Source organism: Tremella mesenterica, assembly GCF_000271645.1.
Source record: "Tremella mesenterica DSM 1558 unplaced genomic scaffold TREMEscaffold_1, whole genome shotgun sequence".
Taxonomy (NCBI): domain Eukaryota; kingdom Fungi; phylum Basidiomycota; class Tremellomycetes; order Tremellales; family Tremellaceae; genus Tremella; species Tremella mesenterica.
In genome coordinates this window covers 3,759,654-3,779,836 of record NW_006711225.1, presented here as the reverse complement: position 1 = coordinate 3,779,836, position 20,183 = coordinate 3,759,654, and the positions used below count along the sequence as shown (strand labels likewise).

Here is a 20,183-nt window from a genome sequence, read left to right as displayed (position 1 = left end):
ATGGATGTCCCGACCGTCGGGCATTCCCTCTCTCTCAAGTCAAGAGGGAGGGAAAGCAATAGTATAGTCGCCACTATCATCAGCTTTCACTAATTCCGTCAGGTTCCGAACTCCACCCAGAGGGAGAGAAGGTAAAGAGTGAGGTATTCAAAGAGATAGAGTCATTATTCTGGTTGTTGAGTTTAACCTCCCGGCCCATTTCCAATGTCAAGCTCTCCCGAGAGGAAAAGTGGTAAGGCGTCAAGTAGTCCGAGTCGGACCAGAGGTCCTGTCAGATCTTTGAAAGCTTGTGATCAGGTAAGCTTCCACGTGATGACATTGAACTTGGCTCACAGTCCAAAAGTGCAACCTTCGAAGGACCAAAGTAAGTTCTTTCAAAGTTTTCTACACGTATTTAATTTCTTACAGTGCAGTGTTTAGTTACTACTACTCGTGATGAAACGGAACGACCTATTTGTGAAAGTTGTAAGGATAGCGGATTAGATTGCACATGGCAACGTGTGAATTATACTCCCGAATCACATCAATAATTTAGATCTAACAATTTCTAGGTTACCCATCGTCGTGGACCAAAGCGGAAAGTATCTCGTCTCGTTTTGGAAAATAATAGTATCAGTCCACATTCTCGATCTATACCTGTTGAAACATCCGATCCACAAACTTGTACCGAATCTGATGTTGAAACATCATGGACTTCACTTCAAAGTCCAGCTGGTCCTTCTTCGTCTATAAGCTCACAACCATCAACATTAATTCCTGCACATGCCGGTCCCAGTCAGGTTCCGACATCTGTGGATTGGACCACGGATTCTTTGATGGGATTTCCTCTTTCATGGCCAGAGTGGACATTTGGGGAATTCACTCCGAGAGGTTCACCAACTCCACATGATCCAGTGCGTCTTTCATGTGATAAAATTCTACTTCACTGACGTATAGTCTACAGGACAAACAGATGGGGATCTCACCAAAGATATCACAGCTTTTTTGGAATCTCATCCGAGGATGCCAGCTCCACAATCGGATACAGTTGGCGTAGAGTCCGTAGTCGATAGCGCTTGTGGTGAGCTTGAACTCTTCGTGATGGACTTTCACTAATCCGATAGAACATTTATCTGATCATCATCTCATCAAGGATCTTCAAATGCCTGAAGTGGATGAACTGGTTCGACAAAAACTTCAAGTTTTCTTCGCGTACCTATGGTGGTACGCTCCAAACGTGGAGGAACAAGCTACATTCGCAGCGTTTGATAGACAAGATCACGATAGATCAATCAAATTTCGAGCTTTGGTACTTGCCATGGGAGCGATGGCAACTTCTTTCGGATTACGACTAGCTGCCAACAAAGATAAAGTTCAAGGTATAGCTCAAACATATTTGAAGAGTGCTCAGATGGCCAATGCTTTGGCTGATCCTTATGGAGACACAGCTGTAGCAGACGTTGCCACGGCTCATATACTTTATATGACATGTGTTTATCTGGGAACTGAACAACAAGCTTGGCTTCATTTACAACAAGCTCTCACTCGTGGACAATTACTAGGTTTAGATGCATGGGATGATCCTCCATTGGAACGACCACAATATTGGTCAACAAGATTAAAGTTGTATTACACACTGTGAGTTTTGAATTATTTGAAGTTGACCGATTTTCGTTGATTATCAGTTGTAATGCTGAACGATTTCATGCATTTCTTCAACCTCGTATAGGAAACCAATCTCAAGTTTTACGTTACGCAGGTAGACCATGGGAGCATACACAAGCTTTCAGAGCAAGATTGGACCCTTCAACATTATCCCGTTTCCCAAAATTCCACATTGAAATGCTCAATCTCATGGATGAGAAGGTGGTTTATTGTTGGCAAAAACGTTGTGGGGCGGCATTACGAGGATGCAACATGTGGACTATCGAGCAGATTATTCATCTTCAAAGACAACTCGGACATCTTTTCGACGAAGCCATCTCTGGTAGATTGACAATGTTCGATTCTCGACCTGGTGGTGCGGTGGGAGAAACCTCGAATGTAGTCATCAATCTTGCTTGGCTTAGAGAGTGGGTAATCTGGATTGACAGGTAGGTATAGCTGATATTCAGCATCGTTTGGACTATTTGCAAGACTCACGGGATGGTTTCTCTCCATAATGTACATCCTGAACTACGCGTCTCCTTCGTTCACGACAATCTTAAAGCGATTTGGGATTTCCGTGAATCCGGTCTCAACGCAGAGACTGACCCGGCGTTAGACTTCTCTTTCCGTTTACATTCAATCACCATGACGGCGGTAGAAGTAGTGGAACAATACGGTCGTCATCCGGGCTCATCTCATGGTAAGACGATCCGAGATGAATTAGTCCCATATGTTACGAAATGTTTGAGCCTCTTCCTACATCTTGTGAGTATATTTCCCTTCATCATCATTTAATCTCTGTTAATGACATAGAATGGTTCTGGGTCTTATACGACTCAGCTTGTTAAAGCCTTAGCTAGATTATGTTAATAAACATCTGCATCATGTTGTATTTGCCTAAAATCACACTCGGTGTATAAAAGTCATGTACAGTTTAAATGTATAACAACTACTGACATTTGGCAATACACCAATCCAAAGCAGGAGCGAAAATTTCACGGAAACGAATTTCCCATTCCGCACGTCCTTCTTCCGAAATGAGTTCAACTTCTCCATGCTCCATACCTTGCACAGTGACCAATTTACTTTCTACGCCCAATTTTTGAAGTCGATCGTAAAGATCAGTCGAGTTCTTTGGACTCAAGGTAGTATCAGCCGTAGGGTTTAAGATGATGGTCGGAGGGTAATTCGAAGGAATCAACGGTAGGAGAACATGACGAGATGACGGAGGTACATCTTCACCAAGAATGGCAGAAGGGAACATTCCCGTTTCACGAACCTAGCGTAATTAATTCATGTACTCATGTGTGATAAGTTGAGAAACTTACAAAAGTAAACCAAGTCATACGTGGGGTATCTTTGATCTCCGGATTAGGAGTCCAAGGACTTTTCAAAGTACTAAAATCAGCATCTTTTCCTATGTGTCAAGTAATGATTTGAAGAAACAAACCAACCCAATATCATAACCGGTAGTACCGGGACCAGCAATAAGTCGTCTGATAGCTTCTTGAACATCCGCCGGTCTCGACTTGAGATGTTCTTCATAGTTCGAGTAAGGCTCCGAACCGTTTGTGAGTAAATCCCAGTTGGTCAAAGGATAACAAGGGTAAAGTGCTTTAGGAGGAGGTAGACCGGCACCTGGAATATCTACTCCCTATCATTATCAACCAAGTAGCAATGATGTTTGAGAATGCAACTCACGAGAAACAAAGTAGCGGTTCCACCTGCACTAGCACCAAATACGAAAACTCGAGAGCCATCAACTTTACCCCCGGTAATCTTGCCCAAATCATTTACGACCCAAGCGTAAGCGTCGACCCAATCTTCACGTTGAGCGGCAAAGTCGGCACTATTCCACTCAGCGTGATAGTCTCGAAGATGTCAAGATACTCACTGAGGACTCATACGATATTCAGCAGATACAACAGCGAAACCTCTATCAAGGAGATATTTCTGATGACCTTCTTGTAGAACGGCAGTATCACCAAAGGTGAAACCACCACCATGAAAGTGAAGCGCTATTAAAATCAACTTGTCATCCAAAAAATTATCAAGAGACGATCACTCACCAATTGGATAAGGTCCAGGTAAGCTAGAGTCAGGCAAATAAACATCCGCACGACATCCTCCAGTATCATAAGTCTTCAAAGTCTTGAAAGTGTAACGAGTATATTCTAATCCTTCAAAAGAGATTGGCATCTTGTTGGATTTGTTCGATTGAAAGAACACATTTTTGACTGCAAGTCTTAATTTATCTATTAGAGACGGAAGATGTGCAAGATGGTACGGCCGAGTATGCTGACTGTCAGGGAGAAGTTGAACCCCCGGGTAAAAGACACATGGTGGGGTTAGACCATTTATCCTCGTATTTATCCATTCACCTATCCCCCCGCACGGATAAGTGAAAGTGATAACCGGATGGAAGAGTAGACCCTATCGCTCTCGGTAACTGACCGGGTTTTGTTCTCCTTGATACGATTTTCTGACTCCCCAGTGCTATTTTATGTCGTCCTTAATACTGGTTTTTGACTCCCTAGTACCGGTTTATGTCGTGCTTAATACCACTTTTTGCACCCTTAGTACTGGTTTCTGCACTCCTAATACCGGTTTATGTCGTGCTTAATACCCCTTTTTGCACCCTTAGTACCGGTTTATGTCATGCTAATACGGGTTTCTGCATTCCTAGTACCGGTTTTTGACGTCCTAATACTGGTTTTTGCTCTTTTGATACCGGTTTTTTCACTCTTGGTACTAGTTTCTGTCATGCTTAATACAGGTTTCTGCTCATATAAAACTGGTTCGTGTCTTTCTTAAGACAACTTTTTGTCTCCTTGGTACCGGGGTACCGCTTCACGTCGTCCTCAAAACATGATTTCGCATGCCTATCACGAGTTCTTTACGGTCCTTCCTCTCCGATCCACTTCACCTTGTGGCATGTAGCATGAGCATCACACACCCTACGCACACCTGCTTGCCTCAACCCGACATTAACAGCGGGAAACCTCTCACCATGTTTGACTACGGACGGATAGTACGCAACCAGTGAGCTAACATGAATGCGTCTCACTTTTCCCTCTATTCAATAACACAGTTTTCTTAATCTGTTACCACAGGATGATATTATTCGTCTCGGCACTGGATATCCTGATATCTGCACAGTTCTTGGCGTTGTACGGCGGCCTTCCCGCCGAAAAGCACTCCAGGCGGTGCTCCAGGCGGTTCATTGGCGGCTTCGGCCCCATGGAACATACGTAGTCTTTCTTTTATTTTCCCCACAGGATCAGGTGTCCTGACAAGTACACATGTTGTGGTGGCTGTGGGAACGCGGAGATGCCCCTCGGGGACCCCATTCTCTTCATGCGCTCCGGGAATCGTCTGCTCGTTAGTTTGGCCAAGATGGAAGACAGATGGAATGTAGCTTTGGAGACTGCGTGGTTCACCTCACAGAAAGGCGAGCGACGTGTACACATCCGGAAGGAGAAGTGAAAGGAGACGGGATGACGCTCACCTCAATAGATCTGGCTATACTCCACCTACTGAAATGTACCCGCAAGTCCGTACATCTCATATTCAAGGCTTGAGGTCGGACGGACAACCCTTCGACAAGTGAACAACCCTTCATGGTGGACAATGGATACGGACTCTTGCGAGAGGCCATTGGGTAAAAAGAAAGGTGCTGGATAAGTCATGGGATGTTGTGTTGTGACTCTGAAAGAAGATTCGGTCGGATCGAGGAGTGAGTACAAACTTTCATCATTTCGTGTGTTTCGCCAGATGAAAAGAAAGATTCGTCAAACCCCGAATTTCGAGCATTGACACATGATCATGATCCGTCCCACAAGGCTTGGGCCTGACATAGTACCGACACCAAGGGATGAAGTCGATCTCATTGTGACTACTGGGTTATGCCAGTTTCCAAGATTTGTCGAAGACAGTGAAGGCGAGTCCCCAGAGGGTCCCTGCTGTGAGTTTCGGGACAGAGTTGATTGATCCGTTCCACACGAGGACTCAATCCCAACACCGTCAATCGTGAGCTTCTGTACGTACATATATTCTTGTACCGTCCTAGTGAGTCATTGTAAGCTCGAATATTCACCCGACATCAGCAAGAGATACATTCCTCACAGAGCAAGCATAGACGATCCTTCCTCTTCTATTGCAAGAGCAGGCACACGAAACAGGGCGTAGCAAGTGTACTACTCGTAGACTGCCTTGAGAATGAAGTTTGTGACTATAGCAGCTTTTTATTAGCATCTTTAACAATTATATCCTAGAAAGACTCACCAAGCAGACAAACACAAAGAACGGTCTAGGGTGATCAGCGAACGATTTCCGATTAAGTGAAAGGGGAAAACTGACAGGTCCAAGTCGATCATCGTATGGCGCCCCAGTACGTAGCCGTATACTTCTGGCACGCATTTGATATATTGTCAAAGCGTACATCATGACTCCCATAGCTGATCATTAACCTTCATTCTCAGATAGGGCGGGAGCGTTGGGGATTTCCAACCGACCAAGAGGGAGAGGAAGGTTGACTCACCGATGATGGTATACATCGCAGCTGATATTTTGCCAACCTTATCACCGAAATTCAACAAACCCACCGCCAGACCACCCAAGACGACCGCAAAGTGGAGCCATGATAAGAATGTCCGTCTGTGAGTCAGTCATACGTTTGTGATTTGCATGAGAGAAGAAAAGAAGGCGTATTCACTCATTTGCAAAGAAAACTTTGGGCTCTACTCGTACCGGTAGAGCGATCCTCTGGTTTGATCAGCCGGTAGGTCACGAGTAGAATAGATGCTCGCCTTTTTAGCTGTCCGTTGCAGAAGGGGTTGTGTGGACATGGTTATGGTGTGACGCCAAGGAAAGGAAAGGATATGGGTTGATATTGGGGTGGGCTAGACCTCCTTTGGAGATCGGCAGGAGGGAGTTTGACACAGGAGTCGTTTTATTCACACCGAATGACTCGTTCCAGAAAAGAAGTAGAAGGATCAGGATGAGAGGTAGGTACAGGTGAAAAAGAGATAAGGGTTCAAGTAAGTTTTTCAGCTGCTCTGGTTGGTGTACGGTCAAGAGGTGTCACAAACGTGCTTGACCCCCCTCACACGACCTGGAGCCCCGCTTGCAACCCAGTTGGGTCCACGTGGGAGAGTGATAACAATAACCACGTCATGCGTTGTGACCCCCGTGGTCGGATCAGGGCCGAAGGGTGCTCTTGCTCTTTGACCTGTGCAATACTTAAGTTACCCTTTCATAGACAGACTTTAACATTGGACAGCTGGAATCACATATACACTTCTTCAGCTCTGCTATAATCATTTTCATTTCAAATCTTAAATCTTGTCATTCATTCCCATCCAATGTCAAATAGTATAGGCATGCGGGATCAAGTTTGAGACGATCGGGCTCTTCTGTCGTTGTCTTGTTGGTCTGTTGTACCCATACGACATTACAGTCCTTCACCTTAAGATCTTGCCGGCATATTACGCTGCCCCACTCAACATCTCATACCACCTTCATTCATTACCATCGTCCCTTCTTCCGTTCTTGCCCCTATCTACTTATCCCCATATAACATATTGGTCCTCCAGTCAATCGACTCACTCAGGATCGGACAATAAGCAATAGGAACAAAGGCAAGGTGGAGGGATCGAGGCGGAGGGGCGTTTGAGTTGTTTCCTTCCATCCCTTCATCCCGCTTTCCCATAGCCCTCGTGTCCTAGTTGTCAGATCACTTGAAAGGTAGATCGAATCGTATTGAAGAATTGCATAGATTACACGGTGAGTGTCCCATACTACTCAACCCCCTTTGCCCCGGACGACGACGTGACAAAAGACAACAGGTCCTTTCACACTCAATTCCCTCTTCAACGATTGACGTTTCACCCTGCTTGCTTTTCGCTCGTCCTTACATTCACACATCCTCCGCTGTCAACATACGCTCCTCCCTCGCTTCTATTCTTCTCTCTACGATCGTCAAGAGTCCGAAAAGTGAGGAGAGATTGTGGCTGTGCCGTCTCCCTCGATCTGTCACCCGTTCACCGACCGATCAAAGCTCAATCCGACAGCAGATAGACTTTCATGCCTTTCTATCATCCCCGTCGTCAAGTGCTAATCATCCATAGAAACCCCTCCGGACTTTCTTGTCAGATCACTCTCATCAAACATCAATGCCAACTTGAATAGTCCCTTGCTCGCCCCGTCATGTCTTCCCCGGAATCCAACTTTTTACGCGAGACACCTCGTCCTCGACGTCTCCCCACCTCTTCACCGCCTCATCACCCTTTAGTGACTACCGGTACGATCACCTTCATCGCTTCTTGGCGCGGACAACTACTAGTATGCACAACCGTACTCCTCGTCGGCGTCGTCTGGTTCGTTATACAACAGCCATTGGCTCATTGGAAGCATGAACGAAGGGAGCACGTCCGTCGTATTCGTGAACGCGAGCTCATGTTAATGGAGGAGCACAAAGAGGAAAAACCCATCGAGATCCCTAGAGCCAAGGAGAGAGGTAGAGAGAAGAAGAAGGAATCAAGCAAACGACGGAAAACCTCATTACTCAGAGGAGCGGGTGGGGACACCTCTACTGCTCATAGTCCAAGCCCGATGGAACTTTCACCCGTTCGACCTCCCATCGCCAAATCACCTCCAAAACCTGCCAAACTAGGTCTACCGAAGACTTCCGCCGCTTTGACAGTCGTGGCAACATCGGCGCCCGCGATCCATTTACGCGCGCCCACCGATGAAAAGATACGGCGTCCTCTCCTCCCCTCAAACTCCACTCCGCCCACCACACCCGATCCTTGGGAAATACCTCTGCCTGATTCTCCAGTGGCCGGCCCATCCCGAATCAACACGTTCGATTCGTCCGATGGCATGTCGTTCGACGATAGCGCTTCCATGGCAGGATCGACTCGTTCAGGTGTGAATACCAACTCTGTGACTGATGGGTGGTCCATCATGCCTGAAGAAGGATATCTACCGCCGTCTGTCATATCCCCAGCAAAAAAGAAGAAACGAAAATCCAAGGTGGCTTCCACGACGTCTGTCACACCGGAACCCATATCCCGTCCACCTTCAACCAGCATACCAGCCTTACTCGTTCCAGGAGCCTCAACACCTTCGAAAATGGGTTCACCTCGCAAGCAGTCGAGAACGGCGAGCTTGGCCAGGACTGGGGATCTGGAAATTGATTCTTTGTTGGATGAGAGAGATAAGACCATCGATGGTCTTCGAGCCGAGATCGGACTAGCAAAGGCAACGGAAGCGAAAGCGAGTGACGCGGCGCAACGTGCTAGAGCCACAGAAGAGCGATTGCGGTATGAGCTGGACCGAGCGAAGAGATCGCAAAGCAAGGCTGATACTGAGAGTCGACGGCGAGAGGCAGAGGTGAGCCGCACGCTTCGGGATTTCCTTTCTTGTGCACAAGCTGATATTCTCAGATGAGCAACCGAATCACTCAAATGAGTCAAATGTACTCTGCCGCCATCGTTCGACTCAGCGCTCTGGAAAATCTCGTCAGAGACGCAGGTCGAGCAATCCCCCCTCCTACACCTTCAGTGCCTATGAACGTACCCCCACATTTATTACACCCAACATTGTCTCTTGGTTCACCATATAACACCCAATTCACAGGCTCACCAGGTCCTCCAGGTCGCAATTCCCCCATGTATCTACCGTACCCCTCACCAGGAATGTATCCAAGTCCTATGTTACACCCTCATTTCCAAGCCAGCTCTCATCATCCTCATCCTCATTCTCCTTCACCATACCGTCAATCGTCCATGGGTAACGAGGAGATCTCTCTTGCCGGTCCACTCACTCCTGGTCAAGGCAATCATTCAGGGTCAGGGATGATACCCTCTCCTTCTCCCAATGGATTACACACCCCATATCCTCCCGAACTAGGTCTTGGAGTTCCAAATCCCAACGGCTTATCCCCAGCGGACTTGCGAAGACTCAGCATAGAGAGTTCGGTGTTGAAGAAGAAAGCCTTGAAAGAGGGTTCGGACAGTGGAGACTCAAGACCTGAGCCCATACTTGAACATGAACATGATCCATCTCACAAAGTCGAAGGACTGGGAATGGGCACTATCAGCATTAAACCCGACAGAACGTTCACCGGTCCAACTTTTGGAAATCCTCCTTCACAAAAGTCCTGCACCTCCAGTCCATCGAAGGATCAAAGTTCCAGTCCGGTCTTGCATCCCGAGTCCAATGGATCCCATTTCGACGGTATCAAGGTCATTTCTTCGGCAAAGGGAAACGTGTACGCTCTTGTGGGGGATAACGGTTCAGAAGGATCTATGGATTCCCTCGATGTGGACAATCCTTCTTCCAATACGTCAATGACCGAACCTCCATCCTTGCCTGATATATTGGGACCGTTGCATGTGGAGGTCAATCCCGATGGTAAACAATCGAAGATCGGTGGGGAGAACGGCGAAGAAGGGGAGGAGGAATTTGAACCAATGTTCGCTTCTTTGGCTCATACGCCAGCACAGGTGGCGGAAATTGCTAGATTGAGCGAAGCAGCTCTGAACAGGAATAGAGTGACCAGTGGAGAAGGACCAAGAAATGGGATTCAGGTCGGGATATGAATTGCCGGTCGTTTCATTCTACCACCAAACTCTTCGAGATAACAGTCAATTCGCCCATTAGCTTTTCAGTCCATCGGTGAAACAAGTCACTAGGAAGAATAATCATATGTCCCATTGTATCTTGATCCGTGAGTGGAGAGAAACACTCGGATGTAGACAGAGGATGATCAGGGAAGTTGAGGAGAAACGAAATAATGTCACACACTTAAAAAAAGGACATTGATTACTTCGGTGTCATGAGAGATTCAATAAAGCAAAAATAACACACGCATCACAATGCATTTGTTCCATGCATGGGTTGAATCGTCTTCTCTCCATTTCAATTTGTCATCTTCCAAAACAATTGCACATAAATATGACCCTTTCTGACCTCATAGTCCTTTCTATCGAGTGCATTGATAGGGTTTGTAAGCGTATGAGTCGCACACTTTGTTGAGTGTAGGAAGAGTGAGATTTCAGAGCCGATAGGACCGATGAAACCTCCACTCAGGCTACTTGACCGGTTAATGAAATAACCGACATCTCACCCCCGCTTGTTTCCAATCCGGCGCTCCGCGACGGCACTTTCAGTTCCCCCATCTCCCCATCTCACACCTCGACCACTGTCTACTTATACAGCTATACTCACCTTCTTCCCCCAGTCTTTTCATCAGTAGGTGTAACGAGATTGTCCAGCTTTTCCCTCTTCTTCAAAGCTCAATACGTGGTTCTGTACAAAGTAAACTCGTCTAGGACATCACCGTCATGTCAGGAGGAACACACTTTACACTTTCACCTCCAGAGGGTACAGAGTTCATATTATCCCCTCAAGCAGTGGATTTTTTGTGTATATTACATAGGACGTTTGATAAACGTCGAAAAGAATTGTTAGAAGCTAGGAAGAAAGTTCAAGAGGAATTAGACAAGGTGAGTATTCTTTTGCTCCATTTCTTTCTCTTCTCACCACCTCTATGATCATTTCTTCCCCATTTAGCTCTCTATCCTTTTCTTCTCTCCAGTACCTTCTTTCGACTTCATCTTCTAAGGTCCTGTATAAGTTACTCTCTTGTTCACATTTCTTCAATTTTCAAATTTTTGTTCCGCGTTGCGCCGTCCTGACAACATAATCGGTCCTTTCCAATTCTACACAAGTTGCTCTATCCAGTTTCAGCTCATTAGAAGGGATCAGTATATTTGCACTTTTCTGAATGAATGAAGGTCATCTAACTCATAAGGGAAAACCACTCACTTTCCTTCCTGAAACCAAAGAGATACGCGATTCTCCCAGTTGGTCATGCGCCCCTCCTGCACCGGGATTGGAAGATCGACGTGTGGAAATTACCGGACCGACGGATAGGAAGATGGTGATTAATGCTTTGAACTCGGGTGCGAAGACTTTTATGGCGGATTTTGAAGGTGAATCAAACTTTTCATATGTCTCGTTATACTTTCTGGTCTCTCCAATTCGTTGATCCCTCTACTGTGACTAGATGAGATACTAATACAAAGACTCACTTTCTCCTACTTGGTCCAACCTATTAAGCGGTCAGAAGAACCTTTACGATGCCATCAGGTCAGTTGATTGTTGGGTGCTTGATTCTCAGCTGACGATCAAGGCGACAGATCGACTTTGAAGTGGGTGGAAAGCAGTACAAGCTTATCGAAAAGCCAGCTGTGCTTCTTATTCGGTGAGTACGATTTATCATCCTTTCTGGTCGACGACACTTCTCTCTGTGGATATATATCTATCGCTAGCTACGTGATGTGATCCTCATATCAATTTATAAGAACAGTCACATAACTCACGATAGACCCCGCGGTTGGCATCTCGACGAACCACGTCTTCTGATCGACGGTCAACCCATCTCGGGATCATTATTCGACTTCGGGCTTTACTTCTTCCACAACGCAGCCGAGCTCGTCAAGCGTGGTCGTGGACCTTACTTTTACCTACCCAAGATGGAACATCACCTCGAGGCGAGATTGTGGAACGATGTCATCTCTTTGTCCACTAGCAAGCTTGGTTTACCTCAAGGCTGCACCAGGGCAACGGTTTTGATCGAGACCCTTCCTGCCGCTTTCCAAATGGAGGAGATCTTGTATGAATTGAAGGAACATTCTTCGGGACTGAATTGTGGGCGATGGGATTACATCTTCAGTTTGTGAGTGTGATCCCCTTCCTCGGACCTAGTTAATTGGGTATTCCTCACTATTGGTAGCCTACCTTTTTCGGATGACATATGAGGTGGTGCAGTAGAAAGATACACGCTGACATGTAGCATTAAGAAACAACGCGCACACAAGAATTGCATCATGCCAGATCGAGATGATGTCAATATGACAGTCCCATTCATGGATGCCTATGTCCGGCTTCTCATCCAGACCTGTCACAAGTGAGTGTTGTCTGCCACATATTTGACTCTCGCCTATCATACTTTTACCAGATGCACATACAGACGAGACGCTTATGAGTCAGACGCAAAGTGGCAGCTATGGGAGGCATGTCAGCTTTGATCCCCATCAAGAACAATCCGGCTGCCAACGATGCGGCCATGGCTAAAGTGCGTGCGGACAAGCTTCGAGAGGTCAAGGCGGGTCATGATGGGACTTGGGTGGCTCATCCGGCTTTGATACCTCTAGCCATGTCGGTCTTTGACGAGCATATGCATGGGCCAAACCAGGTGGGCAGTATGATCCTTCTACAATCTAGACTAGTCCCCTTTTGGTGCTTGCCCATGCCTACAGACTACAATCTCAAAATCAAGCGCTTGGGTAGAAACTTGGAGCAGGAGTGGCTTGTCCTCAGAAAAGCTCATCTGCAGTACCACATCCGTCGAGAAGATGTCATCGTTACTGATAAACAAATTGCCGATCCCAAGGTTCCGGGCAAGATCACTGACCACGGAGTGCGGAGCAACATCTCTGCGTGAGTTCCGCTCCAGCAGGCCTAATCAGTGATGCTGGCTGACCGATACAGAGCGTTGTCATATTGCTCCGCCTGGATATCAGGGAACGGTTGCGTGCCAATCAACAACCTCATGGTATGTCTAGACAATTGGTAATGTGTGTTGACGATATAGGAAGACGCTGCTACGGCTGAAATCGCAAGGGTTCAATTATGGCAATGGTGTAACTATGGTTTAAAGACCGTCAGTCTATCTTCATTTTACTTCCCCTTGCCTCACTGCTTAACCTATACCGACCTGTCCTATGTCATCCATAAACACACAGTTTGGAGGGGAAGTAGTCTAAAGTTGTAGTAAATACCAAAAACGTGATCTGATCAATAGGATTCGGGGAAAACAATCTCCCCTTCTAATTTGAAATCGATCTTTGAAGAAGAATCCGCCAAGGTGGCCTCTCTACCAGGCATTGACGCAAAACACGTGAAGATCGCTTCAGACTATCTCTTGAGTCAAGTGACGGCCAAGTGGCCCAGCGACTTTTTGACCAGTGACTTGATGCATCATCTCGAAGGTGTAGGTACGGTGGGTGGAAGGGCGAAATATTAGTGATCCGCGTGTTATGAGTTTTCTCTGATATTTGTGTGTAAAAAAGAAGGGGTGCAGATGGTCGGAATGTATGTTGAACTACGTGACGATTGTTGGGACATGTTGCATGTTGCATGTTGCGGGTTGTAAGGGTTTGATCAAGTGATTCGTATGGTACTATGAATATGTGAAGTCATGGAATTCGAGTTTGGATTGCGGATGCGGTGAATAACATGAGATAAATCACAAGTGTCAAAGAGGATATGATATGTATGCATGATCATATGTGACGTTGAGGTTGTCTGAAAGCTTGAAGAGTGTTTCGTAATCCACGTACGAATTCACCTGCGTTACCAGAAGAAGCCATGAGACAACTGGTGAATAGTTCATCGGCTGTTGGTCAGTCGGCAGTCGAACTCATGAGTACATCCCGATAGACATATAGGGTTGTACGCCTCAACGACCTCTGGTTTTGTTTGGTGGGCACCTCCCATCCACAATCATAACGATTGATGGAAAGCAAAGGAGAGATGACAAAACTCACAACTTGTCACCCAGCCTTTTCTAGCGAACAAAGTGAACAGACCCGCAGCCTCTTTACCACTCATTTGACCAACTTCCAACTTGTTCATCCCAGCAGAAGCGTTGGCTAGATGGATGGGGTCTATTTTGGTATAGGGTGTAACGGCATGTGAGGGGGGTATGGGGAGGTCTAATGCCACGGAAAGAGGAAGTGCGACAGGGAAATCTGGTGTCGTACGGGATATGGAGGCGAGTGTGAGGCCTCGTTTCTTCTGGTTAGCCAAGCCCCAGAACTTGAACGCAGCTTCATATGAAGTGTTTGCTGTGGGAGTATTAAGGGGTGGACGTGCAGTTGTGAAAGTCGTAAAAGTAGTGTTCATGTGATTTGGCGGTGGACAATGAGGTTTGGATGGGAAGGGACTAGGGAAAAGGCGAAAGGGGAAAGGGAGCGGGTCAGAGTCTGACTTACAAAAGCTCTTTTGCCAGTGAGAAAATCAAGTGCTAATAAAGGTATGGAAAGATTATACGCTTGTAAGATCTCATATCTCGGATTGCGATATGTCGAGTGACCGAATAATACCTGCGCTTCGTCGATAGCGAATAACACGGGGAATCTTGGGGTCAGCTGGATGTACATCTACCTTCTCTTAATGTCCCCACGTTCTCTCCGTCATTGGTCTCACGCCTTAATGAGAGATAAAGTTGGTTATGGTCGAGAGCACTTGGGTAGAAGGGAAGTAGGGAAGTTACGTACTGTGTTTGGTCGGCGAGTATATCGATGACTTCCTCCAATACCGCCGATGAATCAGCCCGAATTCCAGTGCCCGATTTAGCCAATTCAGCAAGATTTTGAGTTTCTTGTCCAGTAGGTATTCTGGCAAGACGATGTTCGCTTGTTTGTAGTAGTCTATTCAACAGATCGGCCGCAAGTGTCGGTTGGCGGAAGATTTTAGTGGGGGAATGATATTCATATGCGTGGATGGAAGATACCCATTCGCTTGCTATATGTCAATATCTGACTAGTACCAACATCTCAAATCTCCACCCGCTAACTACCGTCATGTGGGACACGACGACAAAGACGATACGTGTGATTGATTGTCAGATGTGTTCTGAATGACGATTGGAAGAAATACGAGTCTTGAGGAGACATGAGGAATAATCACACACCTCGAGGAATGGACAACACAATCCAATCAGATTCTAAAGCATATGCTGTAGCATGTAGATGTAAGAAAGTCTTTCCACTTCCTTTATCCCCAGCTACATCATCAACTCTGCCGTCTCAAAACTCGAGCAACTTCACTCACCAAGCAAAAGAGGTGAAACTTTCTTAGAAGAAGAGGCAATTTCCATCCTTGTCTTCAAATCCAAAGTAGCTTGTCTTATAACCCATGCCGGTCCTCCACTTTCAGATAACTACATCGTTACCTAAAGAGATTCAACATCAAAACCAACCTTGACATACCTCTTTCAAGATCCGTTTGGGAAGACCAATTTCCTTCAAGTTTTGAAATGTTCTTTGATGTAAAGTAACCACCTTCCCCACGTTACTAGAAGTCACCGTCTCCTACTTATCAGCCTCACCATGAAGGATGGATTTGTGGACATACAGGATATAAGACTGGTAAATCGGATAAATCAGGTTCTCTATATGCATCCTTATAACGTAAAACAACCTGATCGTCAGTATCTATTCATTAGAAGAAGTAGTAGATTGACTTGATTTCTGGATGAATTAGATGTACCACTTCCTGAATTAGACTGAGAGGGATCTCTGGCTTTCCTTCTAGTGAATCCGACTGCTTGTGTTACTCTGCGTGGAGGACCGGCAGCTGGGAGTCAGTATCATCATCAGCTAGGGAGAAGGAGGGGATGCTCACATTTGCTTTTGGGAGGTGCGAGACGAGATATGGAGGTGGAGATTAATCGTGAGGGACCGCCAGGTTGTATGAAAGATACTACGTGACTCTTGAAAAGAGACATGGTGGGTATAGTTCGGTTTTCACTTGAGTAGAGACATCTCCAGGTGGAATTTGGACTTTTACTGAGAGGGGGAAAGTGCAGGGATAAACTCATAAAAATGACGAAGAAATAAACAAAAAAGTCGTTCAAGGTGGATTTCATATTCTTCAGCTACAATTACTACTTTTGACATCTTCTAACTCGCAATGGCACCCACATCCTCGTCCTCCAAGCTCAGAGCTAACAAAAATAAGAAGATATACACCTCTCTACCTTCATCTATAAAACCCAGTGTCAGTGCTGCAGAATTAGGTGTCCCGTCTCAACCAGGCCAGCCGTCGAGAAAGGGCAAAAAAGCTTGGAGAAAAAATATCGATATTACAGATGTGGAACAATCTCTCGAAGATGCCCGGGCAGAGGAACGTCTCACAGGGTGAGTAAACTCTGCTTTAGCTGATATGTCATTACCTCTTTCCCTCCTGCATCCGGTGGTCCCTCACAAGCTGACATTTAGGGGTCCTGTGAGACAGAAGACCGATGCCGAGTTGTTCGTTATTGATACCGTTGGTGATGTCCAAGGTGTGTTGTCTTTCACTTTTTTCCCATTTTATATCCTCTGGATTTCTTCTCTCTTCACCAGCAATAAGCATGTGTTAGGGTACTGTGACGATCATCCGACGGAATGAGAGCTTGGCAGAGGCACATTTGATTTCAGGCTGATTCGAAGTCGCTCAAAAACTCCGCCGAGCATCAAAACCATTACGCTCCCTAGCTGTCTTATCTGAGCGTTCCGCTGTTCCATCTCTTACATCTCGACCCTCGTCTCACTCTCACACCGGTATCTCCAAAACCGAGAAAGCTCGCCTTCGTCGTTTACGCGACCGTCTCGGTCCCAACTCTTCCGGTCTTTCAGCTCCTGGGACCGCTCCCACCTCTAATCTCGCAGACGTCTGGGACGCGGTACCTTCTGTCCCGTCTGTACCTGGAGGTTTTGGGGAAGAGGCGATCGCCCCGCCGAATATCAAACCCCCTCGTACTATCGAAAAACATCGTCAAATCTATCTCGAAGCTGTCGAAGGAGAACGTCGGGTGGAAGTACCAGACGCAGGAATATCTTATAATCCCAAAGCTGAGTCTCATCAGCGTCTACTCGATCTGGCAGTACAGGAAGAACTAGACAAATTGAAGCGAGAAGAAGAAGAAAAGAGATTGATAGAGGCCCGAGGGGGTGTTGTGGAAAGTCGACCCGTGCCTATGATAGGTGACGATTATGTCGATGGAATGTATGTTGGTTCAGGAGAGAAAAACTATGAGACAGAGGAAGATGAAGAAGATAAACCGGTGAAGAAGTTATCAGGGAGGAAAACAAAAGCTCAGAGGAACAAAGCTGCTAGAGTTAAAGAAATGGCAAGATTGGCACAATTGGAAAAGGTCAGAAAGAGGCTGGAGAAAGATGTGGGAAGTGCGAAGTCCGTAGCCAAGCAGGTGGAGGTGAAAGCGAAGGCTGCCAGGGAGGCTGAGAGATTAGCCAGGATCGCGAGACATGAGAAGGAGAGGTTGGGTTTGCAAGGTGGGGAGAAAGTGGGGAAACATAAGGTAAAGAAAGGGGATGTTGTGGTTCAGTTGGGAGAAGATTTGGCTGAGACGCTGAGACAGGTCAAGGTGAGTTCCAGCGTGTCTGTCTATCAGTCTGATCCTGCTTCATACGATCGACTCACGAGGCGGTAGGGGAAAAGCATAGCTGACATCGCAGCCAGAAGGGAACTTGTTCAAAGATAGATTTATGGCACTTCAAAAGAAAGCATTGGTCGAACCTCGTGTACCGCAAATGTGAGTGTATCGTCGTTTGACAATCATCATCAAAGACTGATTACCAGGCCAAAGAAGCGCAGGCGTAAGGTTATCGAATATGAGAAACACGCCTATAAGCGGTTTACATAGTGTACAATTGACCAAGATTATCTGTGCACGTCGTACGTCTCATCGTCCACCGGGCTGTTCACTACCTGGACAACAATCATTCAAGCTTTCTTGTATGTGACATCGAAACATCCGTCTTCGGTATGAAATGTATATATCTGCCTAAGATACAGTATTTGTATAACTACAATCTATCAACCATCCACCCGTTTCTTCACAACACCGATGATTCAGTCGTCGTTTATACCTCTCTTCTCACCTTGATTAAGACCGTCATACCCCTATTGGCCCAATCTACCACATAAGCCTCCCTCACACCTGCTTGATGATCGAAAGCATCATCTTTTCCTCCTAAAATTTGACACAAAAATGTGGTGACTTCCTCTAAAGTACATCTACCTTTCCCTTTGACTGACGGAGCGTGTAGAGCGTTGAGAGGTTTGCTTCGTGGTGGTACGACGTATGCTGAGAAACACGCTGGGCTTGGTTTGACCTTGACTTTGGGATCATGGGAGGGTTTGAGTGGGGCGGGGAATTGTATGCTGCTTGTCAGATACTTTCCTCGCACGTTCCGGTATGACGTGTTAAAGAGATCACCAGGTTTACCTTGGCGATCGACGAAGTTGAATGAGGCATCGGAATTGAGACAGGGTGGGATGGGATAGATGATGAACTCACCCAACGGTATCGTATTGTTCTCTGAGAACAGCTTCCAGCACACTTTCATGAATATGATTTGTGACTTGTGGTTCTGATGAAGGAGGTACAACACATTCTAGACCTTTCCCTGTTATCCATTCCTGTTTATCAATAAAAGCTCAAAAGTCAAAGTCATTGGTGAAAACTCACACATTTTGTACCTGTTTGGTTGACGAATTGTACCATCCTACCTGGTCTAGTCTTGATAATCAGCAAAACTGTCAATTGGTCAATCAAGAATCACTGACCTCTAAGATGAGACGTGGATGAAAAGATTTGTAGATCATCTTTGGCGTCTTTGAATTATTAGAAGTCAGTATGGTTGAAGGTATCAAATCAGGATGGTCAGAGATATCAATACAAGTTGAAGAAATGAGTTATGAATAGATTTGGTGAATCAAGGTCAGAGATCAGAGATCAGAGAATGAAGATTTTGTTTTCCCTCACTATCCTACGTTGTGTGATATATATATGTATATATTTAATAAAGAAAGACTTACGTAGCACGTAATGATCACGATCTAAATCTCTTCCATTGATCCATATCGGACGGAACTACCATTTATATCCCTCCTTCAACCACCATGGTACTGTATCCCTCATTGATCCATTGATCACCAAAATGTTCGTTATCGTAATCACGTCAATCTTGCGTGTATGAAAAGAGTAAAAAGGTGGTATTCGGAAATATCAAACATTCACTACCATTATTTTATCAGGGTGCACTTTTGTAAGGACGTAAGGGTAAAAGGGTGGTGTCGGGAATTTGAAACGCAAGATTATGAAACTCACAATGCCGACTCGACGCGACTGATTTTTCTTTTCCTTTTTCCTTTTCATCATCATTCCACTTCGATCAAAATTGGGGCGTGGAGCACACCACACGGGACACGGGCCGCTATGAAGAGGTTCCTTTGAGCCTCGAGGCTTGTGCGTCTGCCACTTTGTCTTTGCCCCACCATCAATCATAGCTTTGCCGCAGTATCAATCCTCTTCTTCTCTTTTTCCTCAACATGATCCTTATTCCTCCATACACATCTTAATAGAGATATCTCTTTCTCACACCTCATTCCTCTTCATTCTCACACTTCCCCACTCCTCCACTTCCCTATCATCATCATCTTCAATCAGAAAACCCATCAACTCTTATTGGTCGAAAGGTCAGACGACTAGGTCTGATAGCGCCCCCCCAAAAATCACTCAACCCTCCCGTTTCTCCACTTCGATCCACTCACTTCATCATCAACGCAATCCTTGCCACCCGACCTCAACACCTCTCTTCAGCTCTCTGCCTCGACTGTCTCCTGCATCTCACCCCTCAAACAGATTATGTCCCCTCGAGAATTTCCTAATCCCGTAGCTGTATATAATGACA

The 20,183-nt window shown here is 46.0% G+C and overlaps 9 protein-coding genes across 9 annotated transcripts; 4 read left to right on the top strand and 5 right to left on the bottom strand.

The window, feature by feature from the left end:
- Nucleotides 1–204: 204 nt before the first annotated feature.
- Nucleotides 205–2,496, top strand: TREMEDRAFT_59191 (uncharacterized protein; the record flags this gene model as incomplete). Its single annotated transcript, XM_007001491.1, has 7 exons — nt 205–297; nt 552–893; nt 937–1,060; nt 1,104–1,617; nt 1,665–2,072; nt 2,094–2,391; nt 2,440–2,496. 7 exons carry the CDS (start codon nt 205–207, stop codon nt 2,494–2,496), a joined length of 1,836 nt encoding a protein of 611 aa, XP_007001553.1.
- Nucleotides 2,497–2,575: 79 nt separating this feature from the next.
- TREMEDRAFT_59190 (uncharacterized protein) lies at nt 2,576–3,825 on the bottom strand (the record flags this gene model as incomplete). The annotated part of the gene is made up of 6 exons (XM_007001490.1): nt 2,576–2,905; nt 2,955–3,024; nt 3,081–3,280; nt 3,328–3,475; nt 3,521–3,644; nt 3,696–3,825. The coding sequence occupies 6 exons, from the start codon at nt 3,823–3,825 to the stop codon at nt 2,576–2,578; spliced, it is 1,002 nt and encodes a 333-aa protein (XP_007001552.1).
- A 452-nt stretch (nt 3,826–4,277) lies between these two features.
- Nucleotides 4,278–5,284, bottom strand: TREMEDRAFT_59189 (uncharacterized protein; the record flags this gene model as incomplete). Its single annotated transcript, XM_007001489.1, has 4 exons — nt 4,278–4,406; nt 4,583–4,673; nt 4,784–5,001; nt 5,135–5,284. 4 exons carry the CDS (start codon nt 5,282–5,284, stop codon nt 4,278–4,280), a joined length of 588 nt encoding a protein of 195 aa, XP_007001551.1.
- Nucleotides 5,285–5,728: 444 nt separating this feature from the next.
- On the bottom strand, nt 5,729–6,618 carry TREMEDRAFT_37115 (uncharacterized protein). The gene is made up of 6 exons (XM_007000807.1): nt 6,435–6,618; nt 6,341–6,390; nt 6,167–6,282; nt 5,986–6,083; nt 5,911–5,935; nt 5,729–5,866 (listed from the first exon to the last, which is right to left on the bottom strand). Exons 1-6 carry the CDS (start codon nt 6,471–6,473, stop codon nt 5,823–5,825), a joined length of 372 nt encoding a protein of 123 aa, XP_007000869.1. The 5' UTR covers nt 6,474–6,618; the 3' UTR covers nt 5,729–5,822.
- A 1,215-nt stretch (nt 6,619–7,833) lies between these two features.
- Nucleotides 7,834–10,232, top strand: TREMEDRAFT_72961 (uncharacterized protein; the record flags this gene model as incomplete). Its single annotated transcript, XM_007002120.1, has 2 exons — nt 7,834–9,021; nt 9,075–10,232. 2 exons carry the CDS (start codon nt 7,834–7,836, stop codon nt 10,230–10,232), a joined length of 2,346 nt encoding a protein of 781 aa, XP_007002182.1.
- A 662-nt stretch (nt 10,233–10,894) lies between these two features.
- TREMEDRAFT_42144 (uncharacterized protein) lies at nt 10,895–13,723 on the top strand (the record flags this gene model as incomplete). Its single annotated transcript, XM_007000935.1, has 11 exons — nt 10,895–11,138; nt 11,447–11,627; nt 11,721–11,784; nt 11,828–11,899; nt 12,023–12,373; nt 12,491–12,604; nt 12,688–12,892; nt 13,034–13,137; nt 13,189–13,252; nt 13,292–13,360; nt 13,502–13,723. The coding sequence occupies exons 1-11, from the start codon at nt 10,977–10,979 to the stop codon at nt 13,721–13,723; spliced, it is 1,608 nt and encodes a 535-aa protein (XP_007000997.1). The 5' UTR covers nt 10,895–10,976.
- A 259-nt stretch (nt 13,724–13,982) lies between these two features.
- Nucleotides 13,983–15,912, bottom strand: TREMEDRAFT_26438 (uncharacterized protein; the record flags this gene model as incomplete). Its single annotated transcript, XM_007000698.1, has 8 exons — nt 13,983–14,095; nt 14,247–14,493; nt 14,694–14,838; nt 14,979–15,225; nt 15,395–15,487; nt 15,535–15,643; nt 15,693–15,794; nt 15,838–15,912. Coding segments are annotated over 8 exons (1,131 nt in total), but the record flags the coding sequence as incomplete, so codon positions are not given.
- A 483-nt stretch (nt 15,913–16,395) lies between these two features.
- TREMEDRAFT_67175 (uncharacterized protein) lies at nt 16,396–18,130 on the top strand (the record flags this gene model as incomplete). Its single annotated transcript, XM_007001867.1, has 5 exons — nt 16,396–16,622; nt 16,704–16,768; nt 16,917–17,851; nt 17,943–18,019; nt 18,067–18,130. 5 exons carry the CDS (start codon nt 16,396–16,398, stop codon nt 18,128–18,130), a joined length of 1,368 nt encoding a protein of 455 aa, XP_007001929.1.
- A 220-nt stretch (nt 18,131–18,350) lies between these two features.
- On the bottom strand, nt 18,351–19,095 carry TREMEDRAFT_59183 (uncharacterized protein; the record flags this gene model as incomplete). Its single annotated transcript, XM_007001488.1, has 4 exons — nt 18,351–18,651; nt 18,788–18,909; nt 18,959–19,009; nt 19,057–19,095. The coding sequence occupies 4 exons, from the start codon at nt 19,093–19,095 to the stop codon at nt 18,351–18,353; spliced, it is 513 nt and encodes a 170-aa protein (XP_007001550.1).
- Between the last annotated feature and the right edge of the window lie 1,088 nt (nt 19,096–20,183).